The sequence below is a fragment of the Ceratotherium simum genome, chromosome 4, assembly GCF_057802395.1.
Source record: "Ceratotherium simum simum isolate JZ-2026a chromosome 4, ASM5780239v1, whole genome shotgun sequence".
NCBI classification, from domain to species: Eukaryota; Metazoa; Chordata; class Mammalia; order Perissodactyla; family Rhinocerotidae; genus Ceratotherium; species Ceratotherium simum.
The window spans coordinates 18,806,955-18,834,729 of NC_141903.1; the positions used below are offsets into that span (position 1 = coordinate 18,806,955).

At 45.4% G+C, this 27,775-nt stretch overlaps 1 protein-coding gene across 1 annotated transcript in view; it reads right to left on the reverse strand.

Annotated features, from left to right (window-relative positions):
- Positions 1 to 4,647: 4,647 nt before the first annotated feature.
- The window catches only part of ADRA1B (adrenoceptor alpha 1B), a 49,648-nt gene continuing 26,520 nt past the window's right edge, over positions 4,648 to 27,775 (reverse strand). Inside the window, exon 2 of the mRNA XM_004428576.3 lies at positions 4,648 to 5,240. Within this exon, the coding sequence (XP_004428633.1) occupies positions 4,648 to 5,240 (593 nt within the window). The remainder of the gene's footprint in view (positions 5,241 to 27,775) is intronic.

Genomic DNA, 27,775 nt, shown 5'->3' on the forward strand with positions numbered 1-27,775 from the left:
TTAACTCACTCACTGAGGCTCTGACTTTACCCAAGCCAGCCAGGTGTAAGCCACCCATTGCCTAAGGAGAAGGTTTTCTAGGGGAAGCCAAACAAAAGAGTGCCAAATTCTTGGCTCTTAAGTTTCAGAAGGCAGGTCCAGGTATAAGGTGGAAAACTGTGGAAGCATGCAAGTTCTTCCAAATTGACCCAGCCCTCCCTTCGTATCCCCACCCTCACCCACAGCCAGGCTAAATAAAGATTCCATGGACTGGTGGGGTAGGGCGAAGGGGGTCCTGAAGGGATCTGCTAGGAGGAGGTGGGGTAGCTAGAGGCTGCCATGTTTGCTCCCAGCGCCAGGTGGAAGCCAATCCTGAATCTGTTCTACTTTTTGGCATCTGGTGAGGACATCCTGGTGACAGCAGGCAGGATGAGGCCTGTTCTTATGTGGAGGAGCGATGCTCAGTACTTTGTGTAGGTCTCATCCAATCTCCCTCCAAGAACCCAGGGCGCTTAACCATCACCTCCTCGCCCCAAATGGAAGATGGAGCCTGACACTCGGGGTGTCACCAAGTGAGGATGATAGTGGACCCCCCGACCCCTGTTACAGACTCAAATAGGATTGCCTGGTGACCTGCCCACCTCTCATCCAGGCTGAGTTCCCCGAGGGCTGGGTGGGATACATTCACCTCTCTTGTGCGTACCTCTCTCTGGATTTGGCTACTTTTGTATATTGAGGGAGGTGAATCTGTAGGGAAGTTTATAACCTGGGTGTCCGTTGGGGGATTCGTGGGGCATGAATTGTAGGTGAAATTTGGGCTGTTATGTTCACTTTTCTCTAGTTTTCATCAGATTCTTAGAGGAGCTGCTGATGCAGGAAAAGTTGAGAACTGCTGGAATGGAGGATCTATAAGGTCACCCGCAGGTAATAACAATAGGGCCTACTCTGGGCCAAGCTCTTAAATATTTTGTTTCATCTCAGCCTTGTGAGGTCACTGCCAACCACGTCCTCAATTTACTCGTAAGATGATTGACCTCAGACGGGCTACGGTACCTGCTTCAAGTACTGGAGCCGGACCTTGATCTCAGGTGCATCCTGGGAGCAGCTCTGTGTCCCCTCCTCCTGCTCCTCCATCACAGCAGCACTGTCCCTAAGATATCCAGGCTTCCCTCATGCAGCCCGTCTGGTTTTGTCAACCTGGAATGTTCTATAACTTTTATTACATTTCATTTTTACTTTTCGTTTGGGCTGATCGCCTCTTTGAGTACCATGTTTCTTCCTGCTGTAGAACACACAATTCTTTTACTCTGTCATAAACTTGTGTTTTTCTTCTTCAAGGTAGACTCTGAGTCCTAAAACCCTGGAATCTGATGAATAACACTGAATTTGTTTTATTTGTCCCTTTACTCAGATTGTCTAAACTTCATATATCAAAGTAAAGAATTGAATAATTAATACTTCCGCTAATAGCTACCGTTTATCGGATGCTGACCCAGTGACTGGCATGGTGTTGTTTACCCTCATGGTCTCATTTGATCCTCCTAATGTCCCTATGAAGTAGGACTATTATTACCCCTGTGTTATAGTTAAGGAAACTGAGGTTTAGACTCATGATGTGAGTTGCCCAAGGTCACATGGCTGCTAAATGACAGAGGTGGGATTTGAGCCCAGATCTGAAGGATTAACTAACTAACCCCATCTTGGGAAGCCACTCACCTCTTGACTTTGATTGGCAGATGTTTCCCTGTGCACGCCTCAGTGGTAACAAATGACCCAGCAGTGTTTGGGTGGCTGGAGAGGATAAAGTAGGGCTGCTTTGCTGCCAGTTGGGAGGTCAGAGGAGAGAGGACCTGTTTTCCCCAAGGGCTGTTGATGAACTCTGGATCCTTCCTGGGCCTGAGCACAGTGAGGTTACCTGGAGAGTCACCATAATACAGGCCCTGGCTGGGGGCAGATCTGGAACCCAGCACTTTCTGGGGATGTGAGCCCCTACTTGGCCAACCTTCCTTCTGGAAAGACGCAGGAGGCTGCCATGGCTCCCTGCATGGCCTCCCTATGTTGCCTGGTGGCCTCCAAACACCAGTAATGTGTGAGGTCATCAGAGCTGAGCAGCTCAGGAAATGACTTTGGTGCCTGTGGCTTCAGATATCTGAGGTCCAAATTATAACTTGCATCTTCCCAGTGATTCATAGTTCGCTGTTTATACCACGATGATCTCACTGAATCCTTTGTGCTTCCTGGTGGGCTGTGGCGATTGTGCCATCTAACAGATGGGGAAACAGAGCAGAAGAGGCAGGGTGAATCGTTCAAGGTCACACAGAGCCAAGACTTGAACCCAGCTCCTACTGACTCCAAGTCTTATTCACTTGCACTAGACCAGTACTTTTCAAACCTCATTCTGTGGGTGCTTGGGCAGGCCAGAGGAAGGGGCTGAGGAGGAGGAGGAGGCCAAGGGAGTGGGGATCTGTCCTCCTTTTCCCACTTCACTCTGGGCCGCACTTACATCAGGATTCTGTGTCAGGCTGGTTTGAAAGATTTGCGTGGCTAACAAAATGTTTTCAGAAGACTGCCCCAAACTGTTCCTTCCTCCCTGGGAACTGGGTCCAGGCTCCTCCTTCCCTAGGACTCCCTTTTCTCTACAGAGGCAAGAAGAGACCTGCTTTCGGTTGGAGGATGTGCTCGACCCCAAGATGGCAGCATGAGGGAACGTAAAAGGCAGTGGACAGGGAGGCAGCAGACCTGAGCTCGAGTCCTAGTCCTAGTTTAGTATGACTTGGTCAAGTTATTTACCTCAGTCTCCCTATCTGTAAAGATGAGGGTTTGGCCTAGATAATTCTGGAAATCCAGTTTAGTTCAAATAACCTGTGGATGTGGGGTATCATGCTTAATTCGTTGGATCTTAAACAGGATGAGTCACCTGAAATTGTATGAAAATGCTGTAAATTTTTTTTTATATGTGCATTTTTCTGGAAGGTATAATGTTCATAAGAGTCTCAAAGGGGTCTGTGATACAGAACCTCTATCTTCCCAAGGACTTTTTTTTCTTCTTTGTAGAACTGCTGGGAAATCTTATTTCTCCTTTTGAGGGAGTTTCAAGTTGTAAGAATGGTGTGAGAAAGCTATTTGCAGAAAGGAAACAGGAGCAACATATAAAGATAAGCAGAGCTAAAAGACGGAAGCTAGACGAAAGAGTGAGAGCCTGTGAGCAAGCTGACAGTCTTGTTTAAGCCCCTGGATCCAGCCAGGCCTGACACACCCCCCCTTTTCAGCTACATGAATGACTACCTCTCCCTCCTTAAAGCATTTTCTATTTCAATCACCTATAGAATAAATGATTGATGTGCTAATATTATTGGAAGAGGCTCCTGCCATTTGAGAAATTATGAAGCTCAACTTAGAAAAAGCAAAGTGGGAAGAGAATGGGATTGAGGTGGGGCTTCCTCTGACGCTTGTTTTTGAATTTCAGGGAAGAAAAATGGTCCCTGTTTTGTTCTCCATCTTGTATTGTTTTAGCAAATTGGAGGCTTTCAGAGGCAGAAAAGACCCTAGAATCAATCCTATCATTATCACACATGGGAAACCAAGATCTAGAAAGGGGATGTGACTGTCTCAAGGTCATACTATAAATTGGTAGCAGGGCTGAAACTAGAACTTAGGTTACCTTCCTCAAGGTGGGCTCCACCTCTCTGCCTGACTTTCCTAGTCAGGCCCACCAGTTAGGAGAGCTTAGGAGGGTCATTGTGCCCATGTGTGTTGATTGGCCACACAGATCCATATCTTATCCAGAAAATTCTGCAGCCTGGATTTCTTTTTTTTTTTCCTTTCTTTTTTTTTTTTTTTTTGTGAGGAGGATCAGCCCTGAGCTAACATCCACGCCAATCTTCCTCTTTTTTTTTTGCTAGGAAGACTTGCCCTGGGCTAACGTCTGTGTCCATCTTCCTCCACTTTATATGGGACGCCACCACAGGATGGCCTGACAAGCGGTGCTTTCGTGCGCCCCCCGAGATCTGAACCAAGTCCACCAGCAGTGGAGCGCGCTCACTTAACCGGCGGGAGGGACGCTGACAAACCTGAAGGGGAAGGAAACGGAAACTCCAGACCCTGCCTACCACCCAGTTCACAAACTACTCAAAGCCGCACAGGAGAAATGACCTTTAATGTCCGACTTTGCTTCCACCCCCGCCAAAGTGCCACCGTTCAGGGAAGTACAAGGAGGGGCTTGAGAGGTACGAAGTCACAAGACAAACGACGCCCTGCTGCTTCCTGGGCGCGCACTCGCTCTGCCCCCGCGCGGGCGGTCCCACTCACGCACACATGCAGACACACGTACACCGCACAGACACACGCACGTGTACCCACGGTTAAATACATGTACACAAGGATTCGATGATATATACACAGAGAGAGAGAGAGAGAGAGAGAGAGAGAGAGAGAGGTAAATCCCGGCCGGCGTCGGGTCCCCCAGGCTCTCAGCATGCTCGGCCCAGCTCTCCGCTGTACCTGGCACCCATGCCCCTGCCAGAAAAGCAGCTGCCCCTCTCCCCGCCCCCCGCCCCCTGTTCCCCTTGGGGCCCGTGTCCACCGGGTGCCGACACTCCCTTCCTCCCCTCCCCTGCCCGCCCCCCACGATGATTTCCTCCCCAGGGAAAGGAAGCGGTGCGCGGGGCCCTAAAAGTGCCCGGGCGCCAGGGGCATGTTGGTTTTGAAGCCCGGCTGCCCGTTGGCCACGTCGGCCGCGGCCTCGCAGCCCCCGTCCGTCCCGGGGCTCTCGGGCTCGGCCAGGAGCTTGAAGGTGAAGAGCGGGCCCGAGTCGTGGCGGCCGCGGTGGCCCGGGGGCTCGGGCGCGGGCAGGCTCAGGAAGGCGCCGGGCGCCTTCCACTCCGGGAATGCGCACAGCTCGACGGGCGGCGGGGCGCCGCGGCCCAGGTAGCCGGGGCTCGGCGAGGCCGAGGGCAGGGTCCGCTGGCTGCCGCTCAGACAGCTGCCGCTGTCGTCCAGCGAGTCCTTGCGCGACTGCGAGCGCTCCAGCGAGCCGCCGCGCGTCCACGGCCGGTAGGTGTAGGCGCGGCCGCCCAGGCGGCGACGGCGGCGGCGGCGGCGCCGGCCGCGGCACTGGCACCCGAGGATGCGCACGAAGGCGCGCTTGAACTCCTTGCTGGAGCACGGGTAGATGATGGGGTTGAGGCAGCTGTTGAAGTAGCCCAGCCAGAACACCACCTTGAACACGGCGTCGGGGGGCTTCAGGGTTGAGAACAGGGAGCCTGCAGGGGGAAGGGGTGGGGTGGGGTGGGCACGGGCAGAAAGACAGACAGCAGTTTGTGAGTACTCAGGCCCTCTCCTCCACGTGCTCCGCGTAAACATTGTCAACGGGCAATTCCTGCTGCCAGGCCTTTGCCCGGGCCAGTTCCTCTGCCTGGATTGCTCGCCTTTCTGTCTCAAAATAAATGACCCCTACATTCATTTTTAGGACCAACATCGTTAACTTTCCCTTCGCCCATAAAACCTTTTCTGATCTAGCTAAACAGCGGTTAAACTCCTAGATCTCGCGATTTCCTAGGGTGGCGCTTATCGCTTTCTACTCAAACGATAATCACCACCCACAATTGCGCAGCTCTTGGGTCAGAGGCACTGTGCCAGGCGCTTCACCTATGTTATTTTATCCTTCACAAAACGCCCTGGAGTAGACGCTGATTTATTTCCATGGCAAATATGAGATGTGTTAAAGACCTAAATGCAAAAGGTAAAACTTGAAAGGTAAAAGAAGACAAATGTAAAGGACGATCTTTTTGATTAGGGGTGAAGAAAAACCACTGAACGCTTCAAAAAGATAAACTAGGAGGCAAGGGTGGGAGGAGATATTTACAATGCCAAGATAGTCAAGGGGTGTATTTAGAATATACAAGGAACTCCAGGAAATCAACAGGAGAGCGTTCCCAGTAGAAATGTGGGCAAAGAAAACGAACAGGCAATTTACAAAATCGGAAATTTATAATGAGCATATGCCAAGATGCTCAAAATATTAGACAGTCAAATAAATGAAAATGAAAGCCACTAAGAGATATAACATATCTGTTAGGCTGGCAAAAATTAGGAAGCTGGCTAGTGCCAAGTGTAGGCAGGGGTGTGGGGACATGGGGAGCCTTCTGCATGGCTGGTGGGGGCACAGACTCTGAAGACCTTCTGGAGAAGACTCTGGCACCACTTGGTCCCATTAAGTATACACACACCTCCCGACCCAGCAATTCTGCTCCGGGGCATAGATCTCAAAGAAATTTCACACAGGTCCATAAGGAGACAAATACGGGCATGGCTCAGGGCAGTGCTGTTTATGGTGACAGAGAGTTGGAGAAAACCTGGGTGTCCCTCACTGGGAATTACGAGAAGGTAGAGTGGGGTCGATGCATAGCATGGCGATTATGTGATGCTTAGAGGCCCTGGATGACAATGTCCACATAGCGGCATGGAAAGATCTTAAGTACATCGTTCTTTGTGAAAAAAAAAAAGGAAACAGAATGAGATTTATAACATAATACTGTTTAACTAACACAACAAACAATCACATGCATTTTGCAAATACACTTTCAAATTAAAAAATACATATCAAACACAAAATGGTTGCCTAAGGGTGGAGGCAGACGGAAATGGGAATAAAAGGAAATAAATCAGTAACATGAGAGAGAGGCCTGGCAGAGATTGACGACAGTGGGGTGTTATGAAATGAGAAACATGATTAACTCATCCCTCTGCATTCGAGGTCCAAAAACATTTTATGGCAATATTAAATTAAAAACAATTTCCATTTTAAATGCAAAGGCAGCTGAGACTTGGAGAGGTTAAGTGACTTGCCCCATGTCACACAGCATGTTTGTAATATTGCTGGGATTTAAACTAAATTCTGTTTGAATACAAAATACATTTTTATAGAAAATGCTATTAATAATATCCTTTGTGGAAAACGAGAAAACATAAGAAGCAAAAACAAAAGAAAAAGTGTTTTAAAAGCGTGCATAACCCTGCAATGCAGAGAAATCACATTATGGTACATACACTTGCAGATTTTTTTTTCTGTTGTATGTACATATTTAAATATTAAAAAAATGGGATTGTGCTGTACAGAACATTTTGTAACTTCAAACGACATCCCTAACCCTGCACTCCGCCTGCGGTACAGTGACTATCATATTCCTGTCTATTTCCTCCGTTAGACTGTGAGCTTCCCAAGGGCCTGGTCTTTGGGATCATCTTTGAATCCATTTGTTGATTGAAGAGCATGCACCTCTGGAATAACTGAATGGGAGGGATCTTAGCAATCAGGAAGTCCAACCTCCTCGTTTTGCGGATGGAGACACTGAGACCCAGTGAATGGCTGAAGATCCCACAGTGGTGGTGCAGATCCTACAAGAATTACTGTCTTTGATTTTGTATTGCGCTTGATTTTCCCCCTGTAGCACTTCACCCTCAGGATAAGTTTGGCCTATTGCTACAGGGAGCCTCCCGCTTCTCTGCTTAGCAATCCAGGGATGGTGGCTGGGCTCCTGGCGCAGGGCTAAGCCAGAGAGGGGTTAAACTTGGAAAGAAAGTCATCCATACCAGGATGTAAGTGCTAACTACAAGTACGCTGACTCTTTTCCCAACTCAGGGGAAATGTGGGAGTGGGCTACGTTCTGTGTTTGTCCTTGGTGAGGCAGATGAGGGCGCCACCTTGTGGTCTTATTTGTGACAAGGCCCACACCATTAGGTTTTTGTCCCACCATCCCAGATACTCCTTTGGATTAAGACACTGTATGGAAGGTCTGAGCTGAGATGCAAATACGGCATCTGAACACCTAGTAACCACAATGGATGAGTTGTCTCTGGCCACAGGGATGGACCTGTTTTTGTCACTGGGTCTGAAGGGCGTAGGAACTGGTTTTGATAAAATGGGAAACGGGAGAATAAATTTTGGGGAGAAGTGGAGAGAGGGAGATGAAGCTTGTGTATTACCCTGTGTGAAACGTTGTGTATTAACCTGGAGGGTAAATGCTGATGAGTGTGTGTACAGGTAGGCACACCATCTTAACGAGGACGTGTATGTCCCAGGATGGAGGCTGGGGATGCACAGACATTCGTGGCCAAAGGTGGGAAGGATCCAGAGCAGGAGAGCGTGCCTGCTGAAGACAAACTTGTAACTTTGCTTGCCAACCTTAGGTAGCAAAATAGGCAATAAATGGCTTAATGGGGATGCACCTTCAGGGACTGGCATTTTTAAAGGATACACAAATAACAATATAATGCTAACAGCTAATATTCATCAGAACCATGATTTATATTGTGTGTGTGCTCTGTACAGGTCCTGTGCTAAACCCTTTACACCATTAGCCCACTTAATTATCACAATAATCCCTTGATGAAGGCACTACTTGCGGCCCCATTTTATGGATCAACTCACCAGCATATGAAAGTGGTATTGCATTTTATACATTCATTCATTCCACAAATACTGAGCACCTGCTGAGTGCCATGATAGGGGCATGAATATCACTCTGTCCCCTCCCATGCCCAAATGGCATTTCTTTTTTTTTTTTTACTGAGGAAGATTCGCCCTGAGCTAACATCTGTGCCAATCCTCTTCTATTTTATAGGTGGGTCGCTGCCACAGCATGGCTGGTGAGTGGTGCATGTCCGTGCCCAGGATTCAAATCTGTGAACCTGGGCCGCTGAAGCAGAGTGCACCGAACCTAACCACTACGCCACTGGGCTGGCCCCCAAGTGGCATTTCTTTCTAGGTTCTTCTTCACTTCCATCACGTTGGAAGTCCGTTTTCAAGGACAAAGGTAGGCTGGACTTTTGCTTTTATTTTCTTACAAAGTGCTCTCCAAGGACCATGGCCCTGAGAAGTGTTCAGCCAAAGGTGAGGGGATGATGCCAACTTTTCTTGTGGACAAATGTTTATAGCCGCAGTTTGAGTTTGGGCTCCCTGAGCTGCGTGTTCCTCTGAGAAGGTCGTTCCTTGCCCTTGGCCGATTTAGGCAGTGTTTCCCAGTGGCTTGAGCACAGGGTTTGGGATCACGTAGACCTAGTTTTGAGTCCCTTTTTTGTGTGTACTGGCTGTTTGATTTTAGAAAAGTTAATTGGCCCTCTCAGGCTCAATTTTCTTATCCATAAAATGGGGGTAATATCTGTTTCATAGGGTTATTTTAAATACATGAAAATATCCACGTAAAATACTTGACACAGGGTCTGGCATCTTGAAAATAATAATAAAATGATGGCCATTTCCCAAATACACTTTATATCCTGGTTCAGCCATCGCCCTCCTCTAGAAACTCTGCTCTGATTAATCCCACCCAACTCAGATTGACTTCATTATTCTGCACCCACAGAACGTATACAATCAGATCTTATTCTGCTATATATTTTTTTGCCCGTTACTGTTGTTGAGCCATCCCAGGGCTGGCTGAGTCCTTGTTCACCCTCCAGACTGTAAAGTCCTTCTGGACAGGAACCACATCTTCTTTTCTTTTCTTTTCCTCTCCAGACACGTGTATGTCTATTATGAAAGTGACACATGGAGGGATGAATAGGGGAGCACAGAGGATTTTTAGGGCATTGAAACCACTTGGTATAATACTATAATGGTGGATACGTGTCATTATACATTTGTCCAAACCCATAAAATTTACAACAGCAAGAGTGAGCCATAATGTAAACCATGGACTTTGGGTGATTATGATGTGTTGATGTAGGTTCATCAATTGTAACAAATGTGCCACTCTGGTGGGGGATGTTGATAATGGGGGAGGCTGTGCATGTGTGGGGACAGTGGGTGTATGGGAAATCTCGGTACCTTCCCATCAATTTGGGTGTGAATCTAAAATTGCTCTAAAAAATAAAGTCTATTAAGAAAACCTCACTTAAAATTTAAAAAGTGAATTTTAAAAAAATTACACATTCATTACAAAAATTGTACAAAATATGGAGTGGAAATTCTTTCTCCATTCAAGTAGAGGGGGCCAGAGTTAACAGCTTTGTTTTTATCCTTTTAGATTGTTTGTTTAGGGTCATACACATATCTTTCCCTAAGTTGCTTAGAGTATATATTCTTTGCTTAGAATACATATAAAAGACATTTCCCCATGTCAGGACATTACATTCTTCCGTCTGGGTATATAGTAGTTTACTTAACTCTTTCCTAATGATAGTCAAGTAGGTGGTTTCCATTTTTGGTTGTTATAAACTGCAGTAATGAAAAGCCCCATGCATTTTGCTTTTTGTATGTTTGAGTTTTTCTGTAGCATAAATTCCTACAGGAAGAATCACTGGGTCAGTTGCACATTTAAGTGCTGACAGCTAGCCAAATTGCCTTCTGAACTGGTGGGACCTGTTTACCCTCCTATCGATTGTGTATGAGTGTGATATTTTCCCTACACCTCTACAACTCTGAGTTCGGTCAGTTTTTAATCCTTGCTTGTCTGGATGCTGAATAATGATGTTACCCATCCTCTTGGTCTATTTTCATTCCATTTATTTTGTCCTCCTGCAGACCCCAGCATGGCACACCCACCCTGAACAAGCCCTCAGTGACTTCTGACAGGGAGTCCCTTTTCTTGTCTGAACTGGACTCCTTGGGATAGAATCCTGGCTCTCTCACCAGCAGCCATGGGACCTTGAATAAGTTTCAGACTATCCCCAAGCCTCAGTTTTCTCATCAGTAAAATGGGGCTAATAATAGTACCAGTCTCTCTGGGTTATTGTGAGGATTAAGCAAGATAAAACATGTAAAGTCCTTATTAGCATTCTGTGTACCAGGTGCCTGCCACCCAGATCAACTCTGCATTAATGCTAATTAACTAAATCATTATTATTATTCCTGTAAATCTCTGATTGAGCTGGAAATCGAATTACAGGAAACCTGTGCGTGGGACCTATGTTTGGTGACTCGGTGTATCATTTTGGGTAAGTTGCTTTCCCTTTCTGGGCGTCAGTTTCCCTCCTCTATTTGGTGGTTTGATCTGAGTCCTGTCCAGCCTTAAAATTCAGAGTCCCCGTGAAGCTGGCGATGGAAGTCCTGCCCATCCCTGCTGGGGCATGCCTGCTTCTCTAGACCCACCACAGAGGGGCAGTGTGGGTCAGGGACTGCACTGCCGGGTGCTTTGGATTCCACACATATTTTGGCCCCTTCCCCCCTCCCTCTCCCTCCAGCAGCCCAGTAGCTACTGGGATTAGGGGCCCTGTTTGCTAGGCTGGCCAGCCCTGGTGGCAGCCAAGAAGCCGTAGTTAATTAGGGAAGGCACTGAGCCTCTTTGGCATGAAAGAGAATTGGTGACAGGGATCTTTTTCCCTGGGCACTAAAACAGACCTTTGGGGGCCAACGAAGCTGCCAGGAGAGGGGAGCAAATATCAACAGGAAATGCGGCTTCCTGGAAGGCCTGCTGGAAGTCAGGGCTGTGCCCCGCTCTTTGAGATGGCCACTAACTGGCTGGACATGTCTCTAAACCTAGCTCCACTTCTCTTGCTCATGAAATGGTCTAAGCCCCTTGCCATGCATCGTAGCATCACGGCTTGCCGGGACTGGGAAACCTCCTTCCTTAACGGAAGCTCAGTGAGGTTGAGTGACTTGCTCAAGGTCATTCAGCTAGTGAATGACAGGACAGCTGCCAGCACCTGTTCAAGTTATCATTCTTTTGATTCAGTAAACATTTATTGAGGTAGTGGAATTTAGTGGTTAAGGATTTATTCAGGCGCCACAGGTAGGTAGGTCTGGGTTCAAATCCTAGCTCTGGCTTCCCAGCTGTGTGACCTTGGAGAGGCTACTTGAGGATGAGAAGGGTGACAGTTCTTTTCTGCACGGATGAGATGAGCTTAGGCTTGGTAAGTGCCTGCCTGGCTGAAAGCACTCCGTAAGAGCAGTTATTCCACCTGCTTCAAACACTGTTACCTTTACCACTGCCAGCACTGCCGTTACTGTCAGGACTGCTGCCACAATGATGAGGGAGGTGGCGAAGAGGATGAGATCTACCGTGTTGACCAGGCATCGGGACTCTCGCCCTACTGCTCTTCCCAATACAGGCCCATAGATGGGCTCCAGGTGGTTCTCGAACCTGATGAAATTGTACTCGATGTTCATGCATTTTTCTGGGGGAGGATCTGTATGGGCTTGAAGGGGTCAGCAACCCTCTGAGAGTTAAGACTCACCCATCTCAAGTCTAGGGCTTCCTAAGCATCAGTCACTCTACCACCTGGACCATGAGTTACTTAATGATTTTCCTTAAATCAATTCACTTTTGGTATCTAAACTAAACTTTTTTTTAAAGGAAGCTTTCTATCGCTATTTTATTTTATTTTATTATTATTTTTTTTTTTGTGAGGAAGACCCAGCCCTGAGCTAACATCTGACGCCAATCCTCCTCTTGTTTGCTGAGGAAGACTGGTCCTGGGCTAACATCCATGCCCATCTTCCTCTACTTTATTTGGGACACCGCCACAGCATGGCTTAACAAGTGGTGTGTTGGTGTGCGCCCGGGATCCGAACCGGCGAACCCCGGGCCACTGCAGCGGTGCGCACGCACCTAACCGCTTGCGCCACCGGGCTGGCTCCCATCACTATTTTAAAACCTGCATCGTTTTTTATAAATAGAATGTCATGATAGAGAGAAATAAGATGAAAACAAAATGACGTTAGTACCTCTGGATTGCTCCAGACAGTGGTGGGCCTGAGCCTGCTCTCTCTTTTTCTAAAAGGGAGACTGGCAGGGGTTGAGGGGTGTTGAAGATGTGCTGCCCCTAAATTGAGAGGAATTTCTCTGTGAGGAACCTAAAGGACTGAAAGACAAGTGAACAGGGAATAATTTTCTCACTGGAGAACCCAGACCCTGGCACATAGTAGGTGCTAAATAAATATTTGCTCAGTGACTGACTGATTGACTGAATATGTGCCTCAGTTTCTTGTGCCATCTCTGGCTGTCACTTCAAGCTCTCTTGCACATCACCCAAATCCGGAGTGAATGTGAGCAGAGCATAGGCGCAGCCCCGGGAAACCACTTGCAGAGGCCCCACAGCTCCACCCTGATGCCTCTGGGTAGCCTCTTACTGAGGCTTTTTAAGCAGATTAAATGAGACAACACTTCTGAAAGGGCTTAGAGGGGTTGAAAGCTGGATACCTGGGTGGGGCAAGCAGGAGGTGGAGCTTGAGGGGGGAAGGATAAAGGGGCCAGCAGATGTTGCAATGAGCCCACCCACGTCACTTGGGCTTTGCCTGCCTGAGGATGATTTAGAGGGACAGGGGAGTGCAAGGATCAAAGGTTAAGGCTGAGCAGGATCAGCAGAGGGAGAAGCATTTCTTGGCTGGATGTGTTCCCAGCAGGTCACCCTTAAGGTGACATTCAACAAATCTGAACAGTGAACACAAAGTCTCAACCCTCTGTGAACCTCCACTCTTCAAAACCACAGGGCATGTTTGTAGAATAGTAGCTACCATTTCATAAGCTCCTACTCTCTGTCAGCCACCGGGCTAGATGCATATCCATCCTGTGCCAGTTACTCCTTCAAGGGTCACTGTTCCCAAGGCAGCCCGGCATGACTGTGCCCTGCACAGCCCTAGGGGGTGCCATTGCTCACTGTAGTCTACAGCACTGCTTGGTGACTGTGTGTCCAACCTGCATACACCTGCTGGAGGCCACGACTATTACACCTGAGGGAAGGGACAGTAAGCTGCTCGAGGTCACAGAGCTAGTGGGTGAGAGAGTTAGAATTTGAATCCAGCCAGCCTCTCACAGAGGCTCTTAGTCACTCCCCGTGCAGCTCATGGGGAAACAATATATATGTGTTGATGTGTATACAGGCCTGGAAGGATATACATGGAAGGAAACATCAAGTGTTTATCCTTGGGTGTTGGAGTTATGGGTGAATTTTGCTTCTCTGTGCTTTTTGGTGTTTTCCAAAATTTTCTCCATAAACATGAATTACTTTTGTAATTGGGAAAAATTCAATGAATATTATTTAAAGAATAAAAAAACAAACCAAAAGATACCGTGCTTATTGGGTCCTTGTTATGTGTCAGCCAACTTTCTCATGTTCTATTTCATTTAATGCCCACGATAGCTTTATGAGCAAAGGGGGATTATCCCTGCTTTACAGATGAAGAGATGGGGGTGCAGATGGAGGGCAGCACTTGCCCAAGGTCCCGCACAGGTAAGAGAGAGAGGTTTGAAATGAGATCTTTTGTTAAGCCCAGCACTCTCCTCTGTTAGTTCCCGATGTGCCTGGGGGCCCCCTGCCCTTATCCCCTTACTGTGGGGCAGAAAGGGAGGCCCTCTTTATTCTTTATGTATTCCTATATCCGTAGGCCTTCCTTAAATATGGGTTGATAGAATGACCAATGGGTGGGTTTGGAGACTGCAGCAAGGCATGGGGGCCCAAAGCACCATTTATCTGGTCCCCCCAGGGCTGGGTGGTTTGTGACATCCCTCTGGGCTCTGACATTCTGGGACTCTATGGTTATAACTTTGATGTGACTTATTTCAGCATCAGACAAACCGAGGACCTCAGGGGAGCCATTGCGTGGTAGAACCATTTGATCAGCTTGTAAATAGAGTGGAGCTCCTTTTCAACATGGCTCTTATTAGGAGCATTTGGCTACACCTACAGCCAAGCAACGTCTCCCCACTGAAACAGTTTGGCCCAATAAAAACTTGAAAAATTTGAAATAGTTATTAATTCTTTCAGCAGCAGCTTTGTAAAAGTTTACTTGGATTTGGAAATTCCCTTTGAGGTTTTTCCATTTTTATTTGCCACTTAATCCTGGAATGAGATCATAAAATTGTCTAACAAATACAATATCTTTGGGGCCTACAGACCCATGTTAAGTTTTAAAGCAAATGCTGAAAACAATAATAATCACTAGAGTCACCAATTACAATGAACTAGAAACCAGTTATTAGGTACTCTGTTTACAAACATTCGCTCATGCAATCCTTCCAACAGCCCTGCTATTATTGTACCTCATTTTACAGATGAGGAAACTGAGGTTTAAGAGATTAACAAAATCATATGTCTAGTAAATGGTAGAGCTAGGATTAAAATCCAACTCTGAAGTCTGGGTTCTTATTCATTGCTTAATAATAAGAAAGAGAAGCTTCTATTCATTTCCTTAAGCACCAGGCAATTTCTCCCTCAACTGGGAATAATCTCTCTCTTTGATGAATTTCAAAGCACTTTATCTGAACCTAAAATATGGCATTTATCACTTTCTACCTTGAATTACAGTTGCTTAGGGCTATGCCTCATCTCCTCTGATTAGTCTGTGAGCTTCTAGAAAAGAGAGTTATGTCTGATTCTTCTCTCTCTCCCCAGGGCCTAGCACAGTGCCTGACATGTGATAGGCACTCAGACAACATGTTACATGAATAATAATAGTAATAAAAAAAATAAAACTGACATATGTTAGCCCCTGGCTACTCAAAGTGAGGTTCATGGATAAACGGCATCAATTTCACCTAGGTGCTTGTTAGAAATGCAGAATCCCAGTGATCCAGTGAATCAGAATCTGCTTTTTAACAAGATCCTGGGGTGAGAAGCATTGCCTTCACCCACATTACAATTTTACTTTTAAAATTGTTTTCCTGGGTATCGTGGGATTCATGGATGAGCAAAGGCTGGGCTGAGAGCCACCTCACCAAGGGACTGACTCCCTTGACCCAAACCCTCCAGCGACTCCTATAGTTTATAGGATAAAGTTCAAATTACTTAGGCTGGAATGTACGACCTGCTCAACTTGGCTGCAATGGACTGATTCTTTGCAACATGAATTGACTTTTCTGGCTCCTTTCCCTTTATCCTTGCTGTCCACTGGTGTAAGATTCCCTCTCCTTTCCCCTCCTCCTGTCTATCTGTTCTAGCCTGGCTCAAATTCTTCCTTCTCATAACCACAGCCCACAATGCCAGGCTTCCTCTGAAGTATGAAACAAGGAGGAAGGAATGAGCAGGCCCGGAAGACCTGCTAAGATCCAGGTGATCTGCACACCTTACCCAATTTCACCTTCTCAACAGGCAGGAAGGAGGGGTGGGTTCTGTAATTCCCCATTCTTGATTAACAGATGTGGGAATCAAGTCTCCAAGTATACAGAACTCACTCAATGTCACATAACAATTAAATGGTAGAGCTGGGATTCAAACCCACATCTGCCTGGTCTCAAAGCTGGGCAGTTTCCCCAACAGACAATATTGCCTCTGAGCTCTTAGCACAATTCTGGGCTGGGAGAAGGCTAGAATCATTTGCTTGTTATTTGTAATAGTGTCTTTATATATATTTTATCTGGCCATTAAAACACAAGTATCTGGAAGTCAAGAGTTTTGTGTCACTCTACCCCAGTGATTCTTAAGCTGACAGTGCTGGTTACACAGATAATCTAGCATCATATAATTTCAGGGGCTCACAGACCCATGAATCCCATCCATGGTACCCAGGAGGTGCATAGTCACCAGTTTAAGAGTCTGTTGTTCTCTCTACAGATTTCTATCATAACAGCTGTTGAACTTATTTATTTAAGAACCTGTCTCCCTTGTTTACAAGCTCCTCCAGGCCAGGGTCAATCTTACTCTTCTTGGTTTCTCTAGCACCTAACCCAGAGCTTAGCTTATAGCGAATTTGCACAAACATTTGCTGAGCATGTCACCTCCTCTTCATGTGCCTCACCCAGAATCGGGTTCAGAGCAGGTGCCGAACAAATGGTTGTGGAGTGATTTCCTTGCTTCTACTTTGCCTCCTTCCTCTTCTTTATTTATTTAAGTGGTAACCACATGCCAACGTCCAGTTCAGTTCCCATCTCGTTTCTGAAACCTCTCCTGACTGCTCCAGGCTTCTTCTCCTTTATTTTTCATCAAAAGAGTCCATAGCACGTGGGTTAACATGGAATGCCATTCTTAAGGGATGTGCTGCTGTGTCTTAAGGCAGTGTCAAAGCTCCTTGAAGATGGGATCTATGACGTATCCTTGTAGCACAGGGCTGGGCATGTGGTCACTGTCGTCAGTTACCCACTGATTAATTGATGGACCCATGCCAGCCTCCAGGAGGAAAGCTACCTCCTGGCTTAGGCCCAGAGTTGGGAGCAAATGGAATGGAGTGGTCTCAGCAGCACTTAGGGGTCCATCTTTGATGCCAAACTGAGTGTGTTCCATGCTTTGATCTCACTGGAAATAGCATTTTCCCTGAAGAACACTTTTAGAAACTGCATATTGGTGGGATCTATATGAAGGAAGCTATAAAACTTTATAAAGGGGCATAAAAAGAAGACATGTATAAATGGAGAGACATAGGTTGCTTTAGTACAGGAAGTTTCTATCCAAGATAACTTCAGTTCTCCCCCAATTAATCTGTAAATTCAAGACAATCTCATTAAAATACCGACAGGGTTTATTTTTGGGGGTGTGGGGGCAAAGAGAGGAAACGAAATGATCCTAAACTAACTATATGGAAGATTCTGGAATATGGAAGAATAACCATGAAAAAATAGCCAGGTCAATTAAAATAAAGAAGAATGGTGGGGGTGGTATTGAGAAGATGAGTAGATCTACCCCTATAGATATTAAAACCTATCATAAGATCATAGTAAGAAAAAAATATACTAGGGCAGCAAGTGCAAGAAAATGCAAATAGATCAATGAAATTATATAGTTTAGAAAGAGGGCCAAATATCCACGAGAATTTTACATGGCATTTCAACATTTGTGGGAAAAAAGAGATTATTCTATAAGCAATGTTGGGACAACAGGCTAGGTATTTAGAAACAAATAAAGCTGGATCCCTACTTTATTTCTTTTTTTTTTTTAAAGATTTTATTTATTTATTTTCCCCCCAAAGCCCCAGTAGATAGTTGTATGTCACAGCTCCACATCCTTCTAGTCGCTGCATGTGGGACGCGGCCTCAGCATAGCCGGAGAAGCAGTGCGTCGACGGTGCGCGCCGGGGATCTGAACCCGGGCCGCCAGCAGCGGAGCGCGAGCACTTAACCACTAAGCCACGGGGCCGGCCCCCTACTTTATTTCTTACATCAAAATAAACTCAGATGGATCCAAGATTTTAGGTATAAAAATTATTAAAATATTAGAAGATATAAGTGAATATTTTTATGATTTTGAAATAGAAAAGACCATTTTAAGCATGAGGCAAGTTCAGGATCTGTAAAGAAAAGTATCGAGTTTGATTAGACATTTCTATAAGGTTGTAAACTTTGAAACAAAGTTAAAGGAAGAATAGAGAGAAATATTTGAAATTCAAATGACAGTAAAGGGAATAACATTTCTAATATACAAAGCTCTCTTTCAAATCAATAAGTGAAAAAGAACTCAATAGAAAATAAGCAAATTATATGAATAAGCAAATAAGTACAATGGACAGCTGATGAATTTAATGAAAACATAATAAAATTCCTTTACAAAATGAATAAGGCAAGTTAAAAAGCAGCAAAATATTTTGAGTCTATTAGTTTGGAAGATATTTTAAAAATTGCTTAGGCTCAATTTGGCAAAGGTATGGGAAAACAGACATTTTCATACATTCTGTGTGCGGGTGTAAGTTTTGGGTAGAAAATTAGCATTATCTAATAAAATTAAAACGAGCATAGCTTTTGATCTAAGTACTCCACGTCCAGGAATTTATCCTACAGAAGTACTCTTAAAAAGAAACCAGGACAAAAGTACAAGGAATTGTACAAATGTTCCCCTGAATGGGAAATTACCTAAATTCCAACAACGGAATTGTGAAATAAACCATGTACCATTCACACAATGAAACACCATACATCTATTAAAATAGTCTCTCTCTGAAAGTCTACATGGAACGATGTCCATGAGAGATTTAAGTGGAAAAGAGCAAATTTCAGGAGAGAATGCCTAGTATGATCTGATTTTTATAAAAAATGTGTGTTTGTGTGTGTGTGTGTATGTGTGTATTAGTATATTCACAGAAAAAAAAAAAAGGTGGGTGAATATACACCGAACTATTTATAGTGATTCTCTGTGGAGGATGGGTTTATGGGAAGATTTTCACTTTGTATTTAAAATTGTTTCTGCATTGAACAATCATTGCTTTTGTGATGAGAGAGAGAGAGGTTGAGAATTTGAGAATATAGGGAGAAAAAGAGCCAGCAGAAGGCTAGCAGCAGACGACTTTTAGGTGGGGTCATCACCTTTCTGGGCCCCCATTTCTTCAGGTATGGAATGAGGGGGTTGCATTAGTTACCAGGGCCCCTCCTGCTTGGATTCTAAGCTTTGTGTTCACCCTATTTTAGAGATGGAATGAAAATTAGGGGAGAAGGTACAAATATACCTGCAGCCAGAGTGTCTCTGGGCCTAGAACAAACAGGCCGTGCAACACGTGATCCTTCCTTCTGAGGGAGCAGACGAACCTACCGGTTGGCGGAGAGGCCCTGTGTCTTTGGATGAAAGGCTCCATGAAGGAACAGGCACAATTACCGGCCTTGGGGAATCAGACGGTAAAACGCCCAGATCGGGCCACTTAGGCCATTAGGCTCTGAGTGATGCCTTTCATCCCTTCCCTCTGCAGCTGTCTGCTGATTCCCCTGCCCTCCTCTTTCTGACTCATCCATCTGTTCTGTCCTTTGGCTGGTGGTAATCAAACTTTTCCCTATATCCAAACTGCTTTGTGAGGTTCAGGTTGGGCCTGGGACCCCTGGACAGCTCTGTGTCTCCTTTCCACTTGTCTGGCTTGGTCTGGGATGCACTCCTCCCTCAGGGGGTCACACTTGGGGTCATGTCTTCATTGTCACCTGCAGCCCTCGGAGTTTCTCAACCACAGAGTGAGTGATGCCAGCCCACTGTCTCCAGCGTGTCTTGTCTTCTCACCGGAGCCCTCTTCTGCCTTTTCGTATCCCCAGAGCCGGGCACATCTCTGGTATCATGAATATTGTACAATGAAATGATTAGTCTTTGCTGCTGAATACGTGCCGCTCTCCAGATTTTAGCAAAGTGGGGTTTTATCTCGCTTCTCAGTTTAGGTCAGGTTTAGGCGTGCTATAAAATGACCCTGAAATTCCTGCCCTTACTCAGAGCTCGAAGGCTACTCACCACTAGGAAATTTAATAGGTGGAAGTGCCTTGGAGGACAATTCACTGCTCAACTCAGAGACGGCCTGTAGGACAGAGAACTGGCTGGGCTTGCTGCGGCCACATGAGATTGTTTTCTGAGAATTTCCATGAAGAAGGGACTGGATGTGTTGAATATTTACTGCCTATGCTGTTTATATATGTGTAGCCCAGACATCAGCTGGGGGCCTTCCCACCCCTTGAAAGCTAAGTGAGATTATCTTGAGTATCCCTTTTCCATAACCCTGGGAAGTTGAGAGCCCTCCTTCAAAGTCTCTGGATTCCTGGAGTGGGACAGAGGGACTAACTTCATTCCTGCCTCGCCTGCTCCTTGGGCTCTATTTCCCTCGACAGCCTGGTCTGCTTATACCACCATGAGGCACTGATGCCGGGGAGGAAAATCACCCACACCAGGCCTTTGGAGCACTACTTAATGCTGGGCTCCCTGAGCCCCTCCTCGCCCTCCCCCATCTCAGCTCCTCTCCTCCCAGATTGCTTCCAAAACCTTATCACTTTTTTTAAGGCACACATTTCTGTTCTTCCTCCTAGTACCTTTGCCATCAGCCTTGTTGAGGGCGGCGGGGAGAAGAGAGATGGGGGCAGTGAGACAGTTCCTTTCCTCAAACACAATCTAGATTTTCAGAAAATACCATTTTCTCCACCTCTTGCTGTGTAAATAAATGCCCCCTTCTCAGTTTGATGTAGGTTTTTAGATTATCGCTCTCAGAGGGAGGTCCCCAAGCTTTGTCCCATTTTACAACAAATCTTTACTGAACATCTCCCAGGTACCTGGAACTGGTTGAGCATTTATTCCAGGAGGTTAACATTGATTAGGGAAGCAAGGAGATTTTGCCGATTATTTTATTCAGTCTCCACAAGCCTATGTGGTGAATAGAATTATTATGCACATTTTATGGATGAAAAAACTATGGCTTGCAGTGATTAAGGAAATTGCTCAAGATTACATAGTGGTAGAGACAAGATTCAATTCCAGGCCTGACCTCAGAGCAACTGATCTTACTGCTACCTCAAGGCTGATTCCCACAGACTGGAGACTTGTCACTTCCCAGAACATTTGGTTGGAGGTGCCTAGAAGAAAACCAGGAAGTGCTGGTTACAGTAGGATTGAGAGATCTGTGTGTGTGATAGTTTGGGAAAAAGGTGCTATTTGACATTGCTACTTTCAGAGAACTTTCCTGCAAAAATGATTCCATCATACATTTTGAGGAGACAGAAGCTGGAAGGGCAGGGAATTGCACCCCCTTTGTGGGTGACGGTGCAGCAGCAAGGGGACAAATGTGTTTCAGAGAGCTGGTAACTTAAGTTTATTTAGTTCTTGAGAGAGGAGGCCTGACTTCCTTCACAGCGTCCTGATCCCAAGGAAGTGGAGAATGCATGCTGACTCTCACAATAGTTACAAATGGACTCAATCTTTATGGAGTTTCCAAGAAAATACAGAAGATGGTGGCCATCTGAATTTAACAACAACAACAACACAACAATAGCAGTAACCATCTATTGAGAGTTTATAGGTAGGAAGCAATGTATCTGACCCCTAACATGCGTAATCTCATTTAGTACCCAAAACAATTCTATATGGGAGGTACAGACATTGTCCTCATTTTACAGACGTTGAAATGGAGGCTTAGAAGAGAAGTCATTTGCACAGTCACCGATCTATTAAGTCTTAGAGTCTCATTACTACCCACAAGTTCCCATCTCCCATCTTCTGCTGTTTTGACCCTGTGAGGTGGACCACCAAGAAATGAGGGACTGAAAGGACATTTAAGAAAGTGGAGCAGATGCCACAGGGGAGTGCAGGGCACGAGGGAAAAAGATGAGCCGGCTTTGGGTGCGAATATACTAGTTTTCAGATGACTTTTCTTCCCAGCCAAATCCAGGAGGAACTGTAATCATTTAGAATTGAACAGTCATCCTTCAGTCATCTCCTGGCCGTGTGAAAGTAAGTTCCGGGGACCCAAGAAGGTGGAGGGAGAAGGGATGTTTAACTCACAAATTCTTCCATCATCTGCTGATGGGCCATGCCAAGAACAAAAGCGAGAGGATAGGGCAAAGTTCTCATAGTATGGGGAAAAATAAATAAATAGAGATCAAAAGATAGAATTAAGCCAGGCAATAAAAGGGCAGAACAGCCCCCTTTCCCATCACCACTCCTCCCCATATTTCTGACACGGATGTTGTGGCCTTGTGCAAAATGAGACCCCAAAGGTGGCCCTGGATGGGCGGCAGGGTTCCAGCTGGAGAGGCTGCCCGCATTCTTTGTGTGTGTCTCACGGTGGTCTGGCAGCCCTGGCCTGTCCATCCGGATGGAGCTACATTCTCCACTAGGTCACCTAACAAGGCAATTCACTCAAGAATGCTAATTCCTCTGTCTATCTCCTTCCTTGGAAAGGAAGGAGTCTGGGACCAGATGTTCCACCCCTAATTCTGAAAATGTCACTGAGCCTCAATGGATCATTATGAAAAATGGCCCCCATTACTCCCAGAAGCATGTGCTCAGGCCAAGGAGGGCTTCCAGAAAACTGCCTGGCATAGCAGCATTCACAGCAGATGGGCGGGTGAGGCTCTGGCCCTCATGCTCCCCTCCCACCTTGTCCTAATCCACTGCTTGTGATGGGAGGGGGTGGGTCGAGTTGGTGGACATTTGACTGACCTGGAACGAGGCTTTCCAAACGATAAAGGAGCAGGATGTGAGCAGAGATAAGGAAGAACACCAGCGTGTAAAGAAGTGCATTTGGCAGGAGGATCCTGGACTTGTTCTTCAGAGGCTGCTGCAGTGCACACATGGCGGCAGGCCGGGGCTGGCCTGTCCATCTGCTCTGCGGTTTGCAGGAGGACAGCACAACCTCTGGAGAGAGTTTTGACTTGGGTACCTCCCCTCCCCACCCCACATGGCAAATTCACCATTATGGTGCCTGGGCATTTTATTCCAGCCTCTTCTAATCTGGTTCCTTACGCGGCAGGATTGTTAAAAAGAACTATCTTGTCAAACCAGCATTTGACTGGGTTTATTAGTTCTGCTGTTAGTTTTAGTTTCAAAGTTGTTGATGTATCAATCCTCTAGCAAGCACAGGAGTTCCTAATGGTGGCTGTGAACCCCTGAAAAATAAGGGGTGATTGGATGTGCATAAGTGCATTTTCTGTGTGGCTGCCTCATAGCTTCCATCAGATTCTCAAAGGGGCCCATGTACCAGAAAAAAAAAAAGGGATAAGAACCATTGATTTAAAGAAAATCAATGCTTCCATCAGGAACTGGGTTGCATGCATGCACTAAAGAACATGAATAAGCCATCAGAAGTCTGGGATTCATTTCTCTAATGAACAATACACTTTAACAGTGCCCCGTGTTGGTGATGATGCAAGTAAATGGGCATTCATGTCCTGATAGCGGGAGTATAAATTGGGATATGCTTTCTGGAGGGCAAATGGGTAATATGACTCAGAGACCTTAAGATTTTACGTATTTAGTTACCCCGAAATTACAATTCTAAGAATTTATCTTGGTGGTAAAGAGTGCTTGCTCTGGAGTCATTATCTATGTCATCGTGGGCAAGTTACTTAACCTCTCCAGGCCTCAGTTTCTTCATCTGTAAAAAGGAGGTAATATTATTTATCCATAGGATTCTTGGGAGGGTTAAACTAGATAACACATATAAGACACTTAGTACTGCAGCTGAGACATAATAAATACTCAATAAATGTTGGTTATTATTATTTAGATACAAGGATTTTGTTGCCATATTACTTATCATAACTAAAAATTGGAAACAATCCCAAATATCTGACATAAGTGATTGGTTTAATGATCTCTACAACTCAACCATTAAAGATTAAATTAGTGAATATGATCGGGAAAACGTTCATAATGTATCAAAAGACAAAGAGCAAGTTACAAAATAGTACGTATGATATCACCGCATAGAGAAATGGCTGAATAAATATGCATTAAACATTTCAGTGGTTATGTTTGAAGGATGGCTATTATTATTATCTTCTTTTGTTTTTCTGTACCTTCTAAATTTTCTACAATGAGCACGTATAACTTCTTGCAATAAGACAAAACTAACCCAATAAAAGTTACTTTTTAAAAAAAGGACGACTAAACTTGGTAGAGATAATTTCTGTGAAGGTTCCTTTCCTCATGTCGAACGTGAGAGTTGTACCTTCTTTCCTTCTTGAGATTCGAGGAAACTCTAAAAGGTGGCTGAGGGCAAACGTGCTTTGTGAAGGGTGATACCTGGCACGTATGGAAAAGCAGGGGTTCTCACCTGAGGAGCTCTCACAAAATAGTCTGCGTTGTAATGCAGGGACCCCGGAGGCCCAGCTATCTGGACTTGGAAAACCTGCCTCGGGCGGTGGGCTAAAGTCCTGTTATGATTAACTCTGGGGAGCTTGGTATAGATTAAGGATGAAAGGTACGGCCACTTTCAGCCACGAAAATTGGTCTGCAGTCAGGATCCCAAGTTTAATCTCTGTGAAACTGATGGGCAAGTGTGGCCATGCTTACTAATTAGGCAGCAGCAACGTAATTGATCAAATCAATTCCCTTCATGACGCAAAGCCAAAGAACCCAGGGACAGCTGGAGCTTGGAAGAGCTTCCGCAAAGCCGGAGAACACGAATCTCTCTCCCAGAGATGTTAACGTGTTTAACCTAGATTGCTTTGTTAATTGCTGGCTCCTTTCTCAATAACGGATAATATGGTGATGCAATGTGGCTCCCGTGTCCCCCGTGCGGCCAGACTCTGGGTTGGGCGATGTAAGTTGTGCTCATTCATTTCTTTCCTGGATTTACAGCAAGCATTAAACTTCATCAGGCTTAAAGAGTCCTCGTTTTCTGGAAAGAAGCAAAGTTATAGCCAGGATCCCCATTTCCTTTACGAGTAGCTTCACTGTTCATTTGAAAGTCAGTGTATTAAAAAAGAATGTAAAAGGGAAGCTAGCAGAAGAAATGGGGCTTATTGCAGCAACCAAGTGTTGAGAACAGCATTTTCGATTTATTTAATACAAATCAAAGAAAGAAAAGCATGAAGAGGCTGCTTGGGGTGAATGAAATGAGCATGGGATTTGGAGGCAGACAGAGGGTGCTGAGTCAGCTCTTGTCACTCATGAGCCCTGAGAACTTGGGCTTTTGTCAATTATTTTACTCTTCCAAGCCTTGGTTTTCTTATTTGTTCAATGGAGAGAATGATACCATCCTCAAAGGGTTGTGAAGATTAAATAAGATAAGATACTGAAACACCCAGCTCAGCGCTGGGGACATAATAAGTATTCAGCAAATATTAGTTCTCTGCCATTGTCTGGTCCCCTGAACAAAGTCCTGAAACTGTGTCTTTGCTCTATTTTACAAACTCACGTATCCTAGTCCTGCCATCTGTGCCATTGGATTTCCAGAAAAATGCAAATTGCAATCTTTCCAGCATTTGCACCACATGATTCTGAAGAGGGGGCTTAACAGAATCTGCGATTGGGAATTTATGTCAAGTTTGAAAAAAGCATATTCAACATCATGCTATAATTTTTCACGTGAAAACCCTGTTGTTTCATCATACATATCACAGAATACAAAGTTCATATTTTCTTGGCTAGTGGTATAAGAATCTCTGATCACAGAGGGCATGTGAATTTCAATTTAGAAAAAGGGGTCATGGGTTAAAGCAAGATTGAGAAAATTGATTTACAGAATGTCATTCTGGCAAAATACACTTAGAATGCCAGAGAGTGACTGGAAACGGGCATGAGGGGAGATTTGGGGGTATGGATAACCTTTTTTTTTTTTGCTTGAGGAAGATTGTCCCTAAGCTAACATCTGTGCCAATCTTCCTCTATTTTGTGTGTGGGTCACCACCACAACCTGTCTGGTAAGTGATGTAGGTCCGTGCCCGGGATCTGAACCTGTGAACCCTGGCCGCCGAAGCAGAGTGTCAGGAACTTGAACCACTCGGAAACGGGCTGGCCCTTGGATAATCTTTTCTTCCGTGTTCTGGGGGTGTTGCTTAGAGGGGTATGTTCACTTTGTGAAGACTGATAGGGCCCTACCCTTATGGTTGGTGCACTTTTCAGTATGAATGTCACACTTTAATAAAAAGTTTAAAGAAAAATAAGTGGCACATACTGCACTCATATTCACTATGAGATGGGACAAGGCCTGAAGATGTCTCATGTCAATTTAATTTTTTTTTAAAGGAATTTATTTATTTATTTTTTTGTGAGGAAGATCAGCCCTGAGCTAACATCCATGCTAATCCTCCCCTTTTTTGCTGAGGAAGACCGGCTCTGAGCTAAAATCTATTGCCAATCCTCCTCCTTTTTTTTCCCCCCAAAGCCCCAGTAGATAGTTGTATGTCATAGTTGCACATCCTTCTAGTTGCTGTATGTGGGTCACAGCCTCAGCATGGCCAGAGAAGCGGTGCGTTGGTACGCACCTGGGATAGCAACCCAGGCCGCCAGTAGCGGAGCACGAGCACTTAACCATTAAGCCACGGGGTTGGCCCACATGTCAACTTATTAAGGAAGGCAGGGAATTATCTGTAAATCCTAGATCAGACTTTTTCCTGGATGGTCCGGATTTTTATATGTAAGAACAGAGCGCAATCCCAGGCCACTCTCACCTCTCTCCTGGACCACTGCCACTAGCCTCCTGAGTGGCCTCCCTGCCTCCACTCTTAAGCCTCTACAATCCATTCTTTATCCACAGAGGTCTTTACAAAACATAAATCAGATTATATTAGTTCCCTTTCCAAAACTCTCCAATGACTTTCTACTGCACTTAGAGAAAACTCTAAACTCTTTATCATGACCTGGAGGGCTGTACAGAATGTTCAGGCTATCTTTCTATCTGACATCATCTGTTACCTCTCTCCTCTTTCTCTTCCCTCCAGCACTCAGGCTGCCATTTTCCCATCCCTCTCGGGTACACCACCCTGTTTCATTTCCTCTCTAGTATTTACAATAACCCGATATCATATTGTTTATTTATATGTGTACTATTTGTTCATGCCCACCCTCCAAGAATGGAAGCTTCATGAAGGTGGAGGCTTTGCCTGTCTCCTTCACTCTTGGCTCTGCAGTGCCTACAGGAGAGCCTGACACATAGTAGGTACTTCATAACTATCTGGCTGTGCGGTCTTCATAAGCCTCTCAATCTCTAAACTTCAATTTTTACCTCTGTAAAATTAGGCTAACAATAAGACTCTCCTGCCATCCCCAGGCTTGTAAGATTACAGGAGATATGTATGTCAGGCACTTAACACAGTGCCTGGCACATTGTACAAATGGTGGCTGTGCTCCCTGGGTGCTAACTGCAAGGCTTTGTTAATTTTACACCCACTAGAGGCCTCCGATTCATTTATCATGAGCAAGCGATCACCTTTTATTAGGGACACTTTGACAAAATGTAACATGGCATGTCGAGAGACCAGGTTTCCCATTATTCTGAGTTTTTTTGGCTAAGTGTTATCCATTCTCTGTATGATGTACAACTATTGACTGATTAACGGTGACCTTGTGCTACTTCAATCACTCTTCAAAAGACAGGGCAGAGAGAATGTGTATCTAGAAGAATGAGCAGCCTGCAGGACACTGCACCGTGGTCAGACATGTAAGAAACGAAGACACAGGAGCATGGCACTCAGGCCAGCAGACGGTGGCCGGTGAGAAAGCAGATTGCCAAGGCTCTCTGCTCCAACAAATGGGACCA